The sequence below is a fragment of the Colias philodice genome, chromosome 25 (assembly GCF_061535455.1).
Source record: "Colias philodice isolate Cphi_HAF_F1 chromosome 25, ilColPhil1 Martin Lab GWU primary, whole genome shotgun sequence".
NCBI lineage: Eukaryota > Metazoa > Arthropoda > Insecta > Lepidoptera > Pieridae > Colias > Colias philodice.
The window spans coordinates 2832943-2846301 of NC_143110.1; the positions used below are offsets into that span (position 1 = coordinate 2832943).

The 13359-nt window shown below is 33.2% G+C and overlaps 1 protein-coding gene across 1 annotated transcript; it reads left to right on the forward strand.

Annotated features, from left to right (window-relative positions):
- Positions 1-1241: 1241 nt before the first annotated feature.
- On the forward strand, positions 1242-5111 carry LOC149477245 (alpha-crystallin B chain-like). The gene is made up of 3 exons (XM_089710856.1): positions 1242-1400; positions 1965-2139; positions 4905-5111. Exons 1-3 carry the CDS (start codon positions 1258-1260, stop codon positions 5109-5111), a joined length of 525 nt encoding a protein of 174 aa, XP_089566982.1. The 5' UTR covers positions 1242-1257.
- Positions 5112-13359: the final 8248 nt, after the last annotated feature.

The window sequence follows — 13359 nt, forward strand, 5'->3', positions numbered from 1 at the left end:
TTTTAGGGATGTACACATGGAATTTTAAGAACTCCTCTATTTGAAAAAAAAATGCGTCTGGAATTTTATAAGTATTTTTTACGTACTCAGCGTATGCAAAACTACAAGTCCCTTTGCGCTTAGTATACCGAAAGTGGGACACCCTGTATAGACTGTCCCTACAGTTGTATCACAAAAATAATAATAGAAAACAACAAATCAAGGTACCCTTAATTCACTTCCTGGCCAGCTGGTAATTTGTGGAACAATGGCTGCCAAATTTCCGAATGAACCGGAATAAAAAATGATCTGTCAAACAGACAGCTTTCCCGCGAAATTGTGTTCGATTCGCGCCCTCGCGCCCTTTGTAAAGGGGAACCATGCTTATGTTGTTTTACATTTTAAACCATACACCATTTTTAATTTTTTACACTTAAATCCATTTTTTAGACATTATTAGACAAACCTAGTAACGTGAAACTCACATAACTATAATAATATAATTGATTTACATATTTCTTAATAATTAATATAATGTGTTTCAAATTTCAATAAAAGATTTCAATTAAAAATAACCTTATTTGCAACAAACATTACTTCATATTCGATAATAAAATTAAATTATCCATCAACCTCTTCTAAATTATCCATCAAATACAAACATTACTGTCGCTACCACGCCCTTTACGGGATTAATAGCATCATGTTTAGATTTCCGTCGCCATGACACTCGGGAATTGACAATCTGCTAAAGGGCAGCTAAATACCACATCTCGGGGGGAATATCTGGCTACAGTTAATTGAATTCATTGTTATAAGGTCATGTTGTTATTGGATTCTGGCTTTAATAGTTCATTTTGAATTGGGAGATTACTTTTGTGTTCTTTTTAATAGATTGGTCGCAATTGCGTTTACCTATAGAGAGAAATAAGATACAACATCAATGTTTTGTTCAAATAATTTTTTTTACATTTTATTTTTATCGCGTTTAGAAAAGGTTCCCTCAATGATTTTTAGATACATATATTATGCAATATATATTATACTCAGTCGGGTATTTTAGCATAATTCAATTCACAGGTTCAATTTAATTAATTTAAATGTACTAATGAACCTTATTTATTAAAATCTATGACCTAATATTCTGATAAATAAAGAAGAATAAGTAAATGAAAATAACCTAAATGTCAGTTGTCAAAACATAACAAAATAGATACAATGAAATAATAAAATTAAAATTGAAAAAAAAATATTTAAATAAATAATAAAAAATCCAAAATGTCGGACAGGCAATTACAACCACATATAAATATACCAATAGAAATATCAGATCAGCCATTATTTGATGATGCCTTGGTTAATGTTAAAGAACTATTTGTTTCTGAGATGAAACGAATCGATGAGGAGATGGCAAAATTCAGGTAAGAAATAAGAATAAACTGAACAAAACAACATCATCCTATTACATATGTCGTTTTTACACCCCTATTTTAGTCCTTGTTGATTCTATTAAAAATAGAAGTGATAAGTCACAGGTAGACCAGGGTAAAAATTAAAAAAAAAAATAAAGTCTGTATCACTCAGGACACTGAAACTGGTGGCTTTCTACTGGTGAAATTGTTTAAAAATTCTTTAATTAGATTTTAAGTTTAACTGTTACATTAGGCCTAAATAAAATGCTTTATAAAATACTAGCGGTCCGCCCCGGCTTCGCCCGTGGTACATAATTTGCAATAAAAGGTAGCCTATGTTCTTTCTCAGGGTCTAAAGATTGTCTGTGCCAAATTTCATCAAAATCAGTCCCGTAGTTTATGCGTGAAAACCATACATACACACATACATACAAACCTTTCCTCTTTATAATATTAGTATAGATACCTACAATCTATAGGATTCAAATGTGAATTCACACAAAAATTCTATTGAACTAACCAAATTATCTATAAGCAATAAAAATTCATACATATTTTTATCATTTTTTTCAGCGCTAATCTCATGGGTATATACAGTCAAACCGACACTGCCTTGACCACGTCAAAGGAGAAACCAGCGAAACAAGTGAACTGGGAACTATTGAACACCTCCCCCCTTATAGAGGGGGAGGGGCAGGATAGAGTGATCAAGCTGCGGTTCGATTTGAGCGATTTTGACCCTACTGAGGTAATAATTATGAATGTATATCATATCTGAGATAATCATTACTTATGAGATAATGATAATCATTACCTCGACAAAGGTTTTTCAAATACAGTTAAATCTATGTACAAATTTCTGGAAAAATATACTATTTTTAGTACTACATAACCTGATAGATTGTTAAAGGAAAATATTACAGTCATGGGCGTAGCTAGCCATGGGCACAGGGTGGGGCAACAATAAAAAAAATAATATTTAACTAACCGTCTTATTCCGGTTAATTTTTAAGCTTTGAACCTCAAAAGAATAAAAACAAAACCCTTATACATCATTATGATGTATTAATTTCTAATGGCTTAATAGAAAATTAAACTAATTTAAATGGTAGACATAACTCAATAAATAAAGCATTTAACCTCGCACTTCCGATACAATTTCATTTTTATTTTAGGGTTTCACTAACACAAAATGCTGACATATCCAGGTGGAGCTTCGCTCGCAATCTTAAAGAAGTTTTCGGCCGATATCTCAGAAACTATCCCATTATAAGGCAAAAGTTATTTTGACTTTTTTGTAGAAAATAAAATTTCGCATCTTTTATACCCTGCAAACTATTTTGTAAAACTTACCGTGTACGATGTATGGCCTATTTAGCGTTTTTGGCTAATAACTCGTAATATATTGGATGTATCAATAAAATGCATCTATCTCCTTTTTAAAATCACTTTATTCTCTACAACTTTTGAATGAAACATTTTTTCTAGTGCCCATAGTTCTAGTTGTAGAAGGTTGTCTACACTAATGTAGAAATAGCAGCACTCGGCGGGTGACGCGGCAGGCCAAAATATTTTTTACGGTTTTACGCATGAAGACGAAGAAGGGATTTCCAATGCAAGCCAATTTTCGCTGTTTCCGAAATGGCACAAATCTTGATTTTTTTTATAGAAAAATTTATTTTTAATACATTTTTTAAAATATTCTCCTTTCATTTTCTTTTATTTTATTCTTGCATCCGAAAATAAAATAATTACTCAATATTATTTAGTTGTACGAAATATATACGAAACATACCTTGAAATTTTCTATTTTTCGCCCGGTAATCCGACATTAAACGTTAAATAACTCAAAAAGTGTGGGCATTAGAAAAAAATTCAAATAAAGTGAATAAGTGATCTTAAAAAATGGTGATAGATGCATTTCATTGATAAATCGAATATTTTCGAGTTACTAGCCAAAAACGATAAACCAGTACATTAAATAGGCCATAAATCGTACTCGGTGAGTTTTTCAAAAAAGTTTACAGGATAAAAAAGATGCGAAATTTTATTTTCTACAAAAAAGTCAAAATAACTTTTGTCTAAAAGTGGATAGTTTCAGAGATATCGGCCAAAAACTTTTCTCTTAGATTGTGAGCGAAGCTCCACCTGGATCTGTCAGCATTTTGTGTTTTTATGGTCAGTAAGTGACCCTTATGGCCTTATCCTAAAAAAGTGAAATTTGATCGGAAATTGAGTGTGAATTTTGCCAAAAAAAAACAGCTTTATTTAGTCGGGAAACAGTTCTACTTTTTCTGTCACCAAATATTATAGATATCATGTAAGTGTAACATAGAAGCCTCAGCTATTTCCTTTTTTTGTGAATAATTCCACGAAATCCATCCAAATAATATGTGTCCCTAACTTCAGCCGTTTGGACGCTCGCGCTGGGCGTATGAAAATTTGTTAATCAGTCAATTTAGAGGTAAATAATTGCACACATATCTGTTTGACTCACTTAAACAAACGAAAAACAAAAGGATTATTTTTGACGTTTGTGAACGTATATATTAGACTACAGGCCCGTGTTGAAAAAATTATGGGTCATTTGACCCACCAGGTGACCTATCTAGAACGATATAAGAGCATAAAATAATAAGATTCAGCACTATGACGTCACTTGTAAGCTGTCCACCTGAGTGCAGATGAGAATTGGAAGGTTCAGGTAGAGATTTTCTCCCCTTGTCTCCATGATTTTTGTACGGCGTTGCGGAATAATTGATTAAAAGTAGTATAGAAATAGTATGACACAGATGCCGTACAAAATCAAATGACCAAATTTACCCCGGCAACTGTCGAAAAATAAAAATAAATTCCGACTTTGTGGACCACCATTTTTGTACGGCATCTGTGTCATACTATTTCTATACTGCTTTTGAGTCATTATTCCGCAACGCCGTACAAAAATCATGGAGACAAGGGGAGAAAATGTCTACCTGAACTTTCGAATTCTCATCTACACTCAGGTGGACAGCTTACGAGTGTCGTCATAGTGCTGAATCTTATTATTTTATGCTCTTATATCATTCTAGATAGGTCAGGTGGTGGGTCAAATGACCCATAATTTTTTCAACATGGGCCTGTAGTCTATATAATATATATAAAATACCTGGATACCATGGAACTATATTATAGTTCCATGGTATCCAGCAATCAATCGTGCGCAAGCTTATTGTATAAGATCGCATTTTTTTATGTTGACTAAAACTTTCGAGCGTGAATTTTTTACGGATATTAAGTTTTTTGGATTTGATTAGGTACCTTCCAGGTCAGAGCCAGGGTGGGGCAAGCGCCCCACCCTGCCCCACCGTGGCTACGCCCATGATTACAGTCGATCTAATCTCCTCCTATTTTGAAATCACTTTACAATGCTTACAAGTCACGGAATATATACACTAAATGTATAATAGGTTTGAGTTTCATTACAAACACAATGTCACGATAATTGTATACCAAATTGGCTTTTATTTACAGGTTAACGTAAATGTAATAAACGATCTCCTCGAAGTGACAGCATCCCACGAGATAAGCGCAGACAACAGGACCACGGTCCGCGAGTACAGGCGCGAGTTCCGCTTGCCCAGTGGAGTGGAGGCGGAAAGGATAGTGTCTTCGCTGACCAGGGAGGGAGTGCTGATGGTCCAAGCGCCCTTTCCGGAGCATAGTTTGGCTATAAAATAAAGATTTTTGTGGTTTTCTTTCGCGTTTTTATTTATTTTTTGTATCACATGAGATAAATACAGACAACAGGACCACGGTCCGCGAGTACAGGCGCGAATTCCGCTTGCCCAGGGGAGTGGAGGCAGAGTGGATAGTGTCCTCGCTGATCAGGGAGGGCGTGCTGATGCAGATGGTCCAAGCGCCCTTTCCTGAGCATAGTTTGGCTATAAAATAAAGATTTTTAGTGGATATTTTGTGCGTTTTTATTTGTCTGTTGTGTGCTGTCCTTCTGTCTTTATAACATACTAGCTTTCCACCCGCAGCTTCGCCCGCGCAGTCAAAGAAAAACCCGCATAGTTCCCGTTCCCGTGGGATTTCCAGGATAAAACCTATCCTATTTCCCGGGATAAAAAGTAGCCTATGTCCTTTCTCGGATATCAAAATATCTGTATACCAAATTTCATGCAAATTGGTTCAGTAGTTCAGGCGTGAATGAATAACAGACAGACAGACAGAGTTACTTTCGCATTTATAATATTAGTATGGACTAGCTGCTCTCGGTTCTCCTCGGTTTCACCCGCATTGCTCCGCTCCTGTTTGTCTTAGCGTGATGATACATAGAATATAGCCTTCCTCGATAAATGGACTAACTTTTCAAATCGGACCAGTAGTTCCTGAGATTAGCGCGTTCAAACAAACAAATAAACTCTTCACCTTTATAATATTAGTATAGATACGTATTCTTTATTTTTGTATCACATGAAATAAGTACAGAACAGGAGCACGGTCCGCGAGTACAGGCGCGAGTTCCGCTTGCCCATGGGGAGTGGAGGCGGAGAGGATAGTGTCCTCGCTGACCAAGGAGGGAGTGTTGATGGTCCAAGCGCCCTTTCCTGTGAACAGTTTGGCTATGAAATAAAGATTTTTTGGTGAATTTTTTGGGTGTTTTACTTTGTGTTGTGTCCAGTTTTTTAATGATTTTTTATTGTTTTGGTTGATAGGGTGTATATGTATTGGAACGAACGGTTTATGATAAAAAAGAAAAAATAACGTTTAAGTTAATATTTCATTAAAATAAATGAAGAAAGTCGCTTTAGTTACACATGTTATAACTCAAGAATTGCTAAATGGATTTTAATGCTTTTTGCTTAGTTGGATTTGTCTCTACAACCTATATTTAAAGAGTGATTGTAATTTTTGATTACTATATACTTATCCTAAAAAATCCCGTAAGAAGTTGTTAACGTATAATCATACTAGGTTCTCGTTGTTTTCATAAATTAAGCAATTATACATTATCATTAAATCATAAATTCACATTAGTTCCGTTTTGTAATGAATCATTAGACCGCGTGACGTATGGTGTAATGACAAAGGGTCCGTTACTTTGTTAAGAGCAGGTGATATTTGTTTGTTTGTTCAATAAACCTATGGAACGATTAATTTAAAATGGAGGTAAAGCATGATAATCATAGATCGCGATGACTGGAAAAAATGAATATTGGTAAACCATTGGTAATTTGGTAAACCAAGGAAAGAATTAATGTGAAGTTAAAATAATGAACTTAAAAAAAAAGTCCCATGTCCCCAAGTGGGGTAAGGGACAGATGCATTATACATCTGTTTCACTGATCGATTTTCTTTAGGGACAAGTAGGTGATCAGCTTTCTGTGTCCTACCAGACCGAGACATTTATTTTTCTTCGTCTCCACCGGGAATAGAATCCAGGACCATGATCAGATCGTGCCGTGTGTGAAAATGGTCATGAAATATTTATTTATTTCTTTATAGCACTACATTTGAAACAGATTATATATAGACGATATCTTTCACGAAGAGAACTTTATAAAATTTAAACCAAATTGGTTTTCAAGTCTTAATAATTATACTGTTATAACAGATAAGTGAGCGATCGAATGCTACGTAATAACGTGGATGAAGGCTCTTCTGGGAATGCGGCGGTTGCCATGGCAACGCGTCGCATCAACACACCACATAGATACGTGTGAAAATACAGGTGACTGTGGGCTTGGGGTACAATGGGTATTAATCTTCTGACTGTAAAAGATAGCGTTTGAGTTATAACTAACTAACGTGATATACCACGCTATACTATTTATGAGTGTAGATTGTAATAATGTTTGGTTTGCTCGTTGAGCATCCACTTGGATTAGCATAATAATTATTGTAAACTAGCGGTCCGCCCCGGCTTCGCCCGTGGTACATGTTTACGTTTTCTCTACATAAGAACCATCCTCGTACTTCAAGGAATATAATAAAAAAAGAATTATCGAAATCGGTTCAGCCGTTCTCGAGTTATGCGCTTACCAACACATTTTGCGATTCATTTTTATATATAAGATAAATTGAATTATATAAATACGTGTGCAGACGAAGCCCGGCCGAACAGCTACAGCTCTATCAATAAAAATAATCATTGAAAGCTTTCAATCTTGTTTGGATTAATATTTGAAATCCATTAATAAGTATATTTTTCAAATACATGCTACTTACCATTGAAAAAAACATTATAACTTTGTAAGAACTTTTTACGTAGATACATCAAGTTTGGAAAAGTAATCTAAGCACTAGTGTAGTAGATTACTAGATTATTAAAAGCTCAACACACCGCGAGATTATCGAATACTTGTTTTTCTTTCCATTTTCCTTTACCCGTTGTAACACCAGCTTTATTGTTTGTATGTGTGAGTTGTGTTTATCTTCGACGATGTCACACAGACAATATACTGGTACTTATTGGATGACATATAATTTTAGCTATTATTTTGCTATCTTTGTATTGACTAAATACGAATTACGTATAGGTGAATAAAGTTTTATTGAAAAACATATTAAAGACAAAGGAAAACCGATATAATATATCGTTAAATGGGTCATTGTCAAATTTTGCGCAGGTAAACTTGTCCCTCAAAACTTTTTTACTTCTATACCATTAAAAAGTTAACTGTCACTCAAAACTTACAGCAAATACAAACTTAATCGCATTACTAATAATATATTAATAAAAGAAAGGCCTATTTTTCATTTTTTATTTTATTTTTTAAAGTAACATTGTGGTTTTTTCTGATAACAGAAGGGTTTTCCATACAAATTTGACCTGTCCCAAGTAGCACTTCGTTACAGAAAATATAAAATAACTACAATTTCCAATATACCAACCCACATCAATTAAAATATTACTATAAACAGAATATTGTATATATTTCTAAGAGTAGATTTTAAAACCGATCAGTGCTAAAATTTATTTTATAAAAATATTTTTAACTTTGTCCCACGTAGTGTTTAGAATCGTGTGCTCTACTATGTTACTAAATGAATAATTACTCAAAATAGAGGTGGCGCTGTTTTCGACTTTCTATTAGTTTGAGCAAGGTTTCTGCAGCCATTGTGGTCGTTCGCTAGGTCGGGGGGAGGGGTACACTGAATTTCAGTCGACCGCATGGCGTTGAACGTGCCGCGTGTTTTTATTCCGCATCAACATTGTTACCTCCTTATTAACGTAAGTAAAACCGTTTTTTTCTATTATTTTACGTTCAATTTGTTGTTTAAGGGGTAATTATGCTCAATTTGAAATAAAAAAATAACTAAATGCATTATTCTATGATTTATGTCTTTTAGAATGTAAAATTTACAACTCTGTTATCATCATTCTGTTACTAAGCTCATGGTAACAGAGTTGAGTAAGCATGTATTCTTTAACTTTTGTTTGAAATTTTATATTTGTAATATTTTTTTTCTTAATAATCGGTTTCCTAAAGTAATTTTGAGTTGTTATATGTAAATAAATCATATATAATTAAATGTAACCTTGAAAATATTGTTACAGGATATTCTGCCGTTATTAACGCCCTTAAAATGCTTCTCACGCTAGCTGAGCAGCAAGCAAGTTAAGAGAAACATATCGCAGTTATTTACAGATTATATAAAATTGAAGTAACAATTACAAACAGTTAACAAGAGATACGAGACGTATTAAAAACAATGCAACAGAGAAAAACGAAAAAAGTCTAAAAATACGGACGGCAATCCAGTAAATCCAGTAAATGCTATTAAAAAACGCCATGAAAAAGTTAAGAATCGGTAGGAAAAGTATGCTATTGATAAAATATTTGACAAGAAGGCCGTTAAATTCTCTAGGCAGGAAATACAAATTATAAAATAATGTCTTGCTGTGGATCAAAGTTTCATATGAAAAAAATCAGCCCACATGTAAGAAAAATGTTTTAAAAACCAAAATCAATCTTTTGGAACGTGGAAACATATCAAGAGTATGCAATTTATTCACTTATAGTACAAAAAGAACAACTAAGTTACTGTGTTACAACTCTGTTATTTTCGTGTCCCGAAGATTAAAGAACATATTTACTTAATTTAGGAAAAGCTATTCAATATAATACTGCTATATTACAATAGGTTAATTTGCCAGTTAATGAAGCGGTTATATGTTGTAATTAGCTGTTAATTTATAGATATTTCATGGAGTTGTGTAGAATTTAAGGTTTGTTATTATTCATAAAGTAACAGAGTTGACTAAAACTTTAAATGAATTACTGTAAAACTTAAAAAAAGCTTGTACTTCTAATGGTGATTATAAGATATAAGACTGTAATTAATATAAAAGCCAAAATATGTGCGACTGGCTTATTTAATTTTATGATAAAAGGTAAAGTATAATGATAACAGAGTTGTATTTTTTCACCACCCTGACGCACTAAATCTGAAATAAATCTTAAATTATTAGCTAAACATCGCGGCCAACTTAAATTAACCCTACTTCAGTTGTTTTAACAGGCACAGGCATAAAGAAAAGTTCAATTTTAAAATATTTTCTTTTTCACATTTTTGAAATCTGGAGTTACGTTTACCTGCGCAAAATTTGACAATGACCCAAATACATTTTACATGCATTCAAAAAATTCTCTAAACTCAGACTGCCTTATTTCTTGAAAATGATTGATCCAGAGCTTAAAAATCGTCAGATACCTACCATAGAAAATATTAATTACCTGTTTAGAAAACAATATCTATAGAATAGCAAGGAGCGTTTTCCTTGCTATACATGAATTTAGAAGACATAGTTAACATATTGTATTGAACGAAACAAATATATATATCAATATATTTCAACTAAAATTACATCTCAAACTCAGTCGGTATATCTTAAACAAAACAATAGATACCAATTAATAAGCATTAGTTCGACAAACGGATGCGTCTAAGTCACGAGGTTATAAAATAATTATAATTCAACAGTTTGTATGCTTTTCACAGTAGTGTAAGGGATAAATGTTAATTAGATCTAAGTCCTTTTGAACTTGACGACCACCCTTTAAGGGAATAATAGTATTTGTTTATATATGCTTGTATTTATAACTATAATATAGCCATGGGCGTAGCTAGCCATGGGCACAGGGTGGGGCAAAAAAAAACCGGCCAAGTGCGAGTCGGAGTCGCGCACCGAGGGCTCCGAACAAACCTACTTTTTATTATGTTGTAACTCTAAAATGTATGTTTTAGCAATTTTTCCTTTATCTGTCCTATAAGACATTGCTTTTAACCAAATTTCAAGACTCTGTGTTCACGGGAATTACAATGTAGGTTTTGATTCCCTTGCGAATGTCGAAATTTGCGATAATTTGCAGCATAAAATGGCTGTAAAAGATGATTGCGTTGGCTTATAAGTTTGATTTTTCACAGCTTTAAGAGACCGTAGACTTGAGTATTCGATATAAATTTCAGCTTGATAACTCTACGCATTCCTGAGAAAAAGTGTGTTGACAGACAAACCGTCGGGCAGACTTTGTTGTGCGTCTGTCTGTCTGTCTAAAAATACCTTTTTTTTTCAAGAACGCGTGGCGGTATCAAACTGAAATAATAATGAATAAATCAAAACAAACAAAAGATACCTACAGCCGTTTATGTTGCAAATTTCATCCCTATATTATACAGTTTATCTGTCTAACATACAATAATATGATTCTTTTTACCATAAAATATAGGTCTATGAAAATAGAAAAATAAACCATTTTAAATAACTCAGTGAATAAAGCAAAACCTTGCACTTCCGGTTTCATGTTTGTTTTATGTTAATGGTCACTTATTGACCATAAAAACACAAAATGCAGACAGATCTGGTGGAGCTTTGCTCGCAATCTTATAGTTTTTGACCGATATCTCGAAAACTATCCACTTTAGGGAAAAAGTTGCTTAGACTTTTTTGTAGAAAGTAAAATTTCGTATATTTTATACCATGTAAAATTTTTTGTAAAACTTACTATTTACGGTTTATGGCCTATTTGATGAACCGGTTGATCGTTAAAATATTGGATTAATGAATAAAATGCATGTATGTACATAGTTTTTAGGTCACTTTATTGAAGTGAAACTTCTTTATCGGGGTTGAAAAAAAAATAGTGTAACATTTTTTCGTTACGCGTGACAGTTTTCCGTTACGCGCCATCTTTTTCTTATCCCTACCACGGGTGATTCGACGTATTTCTATAAAGTTGCATATAGTAAATTATTTTTTGAAAAATAAGGTGATAAAGAAGTTTCACTTCTTACGTGTGTACACTAGTACACGCACACATTTTTTCTCTACAAGTTACGTTTGAAATTTTTTTTCTAGTGCCCATATTTTTTGAGTTGTTCCACGTATAATGTAGAAATGCCGCCGCTCGGCGGGTGACGTGGCAAGCCAAAAGTTTTTTTACGGATGTAATAAAAACGAAGGAGAAATTTCCAATGCAAGTGGATTTTCACCGTTTCCGAAACGGCAAAATTTTAGATTTTTTTTACTTTTAGAAAATTTTTAATACATTTTTTTAAATATTTTCCTTAATTTTATTCTTGCATCCGAATATAAAATAACTACTCAATATTATTTAGTTGTACGAAATATATACGAAACATACATAGGTACCTTGAAATTTACTATTAATCGCCAAACGTTAAATAACTCAAAAATCATTAGAAAAAAAAGTTTCAAATAAAGTAATCTTAATAAATGGATAATGCATATGTATAATATTATATTAATGCCTATGCATTTGATTGATTAATACAATATTTAAAGAGTTACTTGCCAAAGATGATTAACCGGCTCATTAAATAGGCCATAAATCGTAAACGGAAAGTTTTACAAAAAGTTTACAAGGTATAAAAGATGTAAAATTTTACTACCTACAAAAAATTCCCAATATTTTTTGCCTTAAAATCGATAGTTTCCGAGAAATCGGCCAAAAACTTTTATGTAAGATTGCGAGCGTAGCTCCACCTGGATCTGTCAGCATTTTGTGCTTTTATGGTCAGTAACTTATCCTAAAACAAAAGTGAAATTGGATGGGAAATTTAGTGCGAATTTGGCTAAATAAAAACAGCTTTGAATGGGGTTACAGTACTACACTACTTTTTCTAGCACCAAAAGTGGTTTAAATCATGTAACATAGAAGCGCAAGCTTTTTGTTTATATCGCATTTTTTTTTGTGTCGCCTGACAACTTTCGAGTGAGAATTTTTTAACGGATATTAAGTTTTGTAGTCAGTACTTAGATTTTAGATTTGGTTCACGTTTTTTAGATTTGGTTAGGTACCTTACCTGGTTTGGTTTACGTTTTTTAGATTTGGTTAGGTACCTTCCAGGTCAGAGCCAGGGTGGGGCAAGTGCCCCACCCTGCCCCACCGTGGCTACGCCCATGAATATAGCGATGTTTCATCGCGTGAAAAGTAGCCTGTGAAATCTCTAGCCTCCTAAGTCCTCTGTGTCAAAAATCACAGCATAAAAATTTAAAAGCTCTGTCGCGACATGCAAACACTTTCGCAATTATTTTATGAGTAAGGAAGTAAGGAAAAGGCCATATCTTTTAATCACTTTAATGGTATTTAAAACGTTTTGTTCTTGTTGGAATTTTAAAGAAACAAATATGAAGTTATAATTTATTTATGATAACTTACGCTTGGTCATATTGAATGAGTCAGCATATTTTAACATATCTAGAGATAAAAAATTTATAGGTATATAAAGATTATCCCTGAAATATTTTATCTTAGTACAATAAAATCAAGTCACACAAATCATCACATTAAAACTATTTATTGAAAAAAATTAAGGTTACTGCTTCGCTCATATAACACTTTAAAGATAAAAATGCTATCTTGAATATTTAGACTGGGGTAGAAGCCTTTAAAAATAATGAAAAGATAAAAAAAATCGCAGTCGGATGAAACCCATTAGAAAAGGAGGGGAATAT

Bases quoted from the DNA above. Each gene is read 5' to 3' on its own strand.
- LOC149477245 (XM_089710856.1), top strand. From the start codon at position 1,258: ATGTCGGACAGGCAATTACAACCACATATAAATATACCAATAGAAATA. The intron at 1,401-1,964 runs GTAAGAAATAAG...CATTTTTTTCAG, and splicing joins GAGGAGATGGCAAAATTCAG to CGCTAATCTCATGGGTATAT. The intron at 2,140-4,904 runs GTAATAATTATG...TTTTATTTACAG, and splicing joins GCGATTTTGACCCTACTGAG to GTTAACGTAAATGTAATAAA.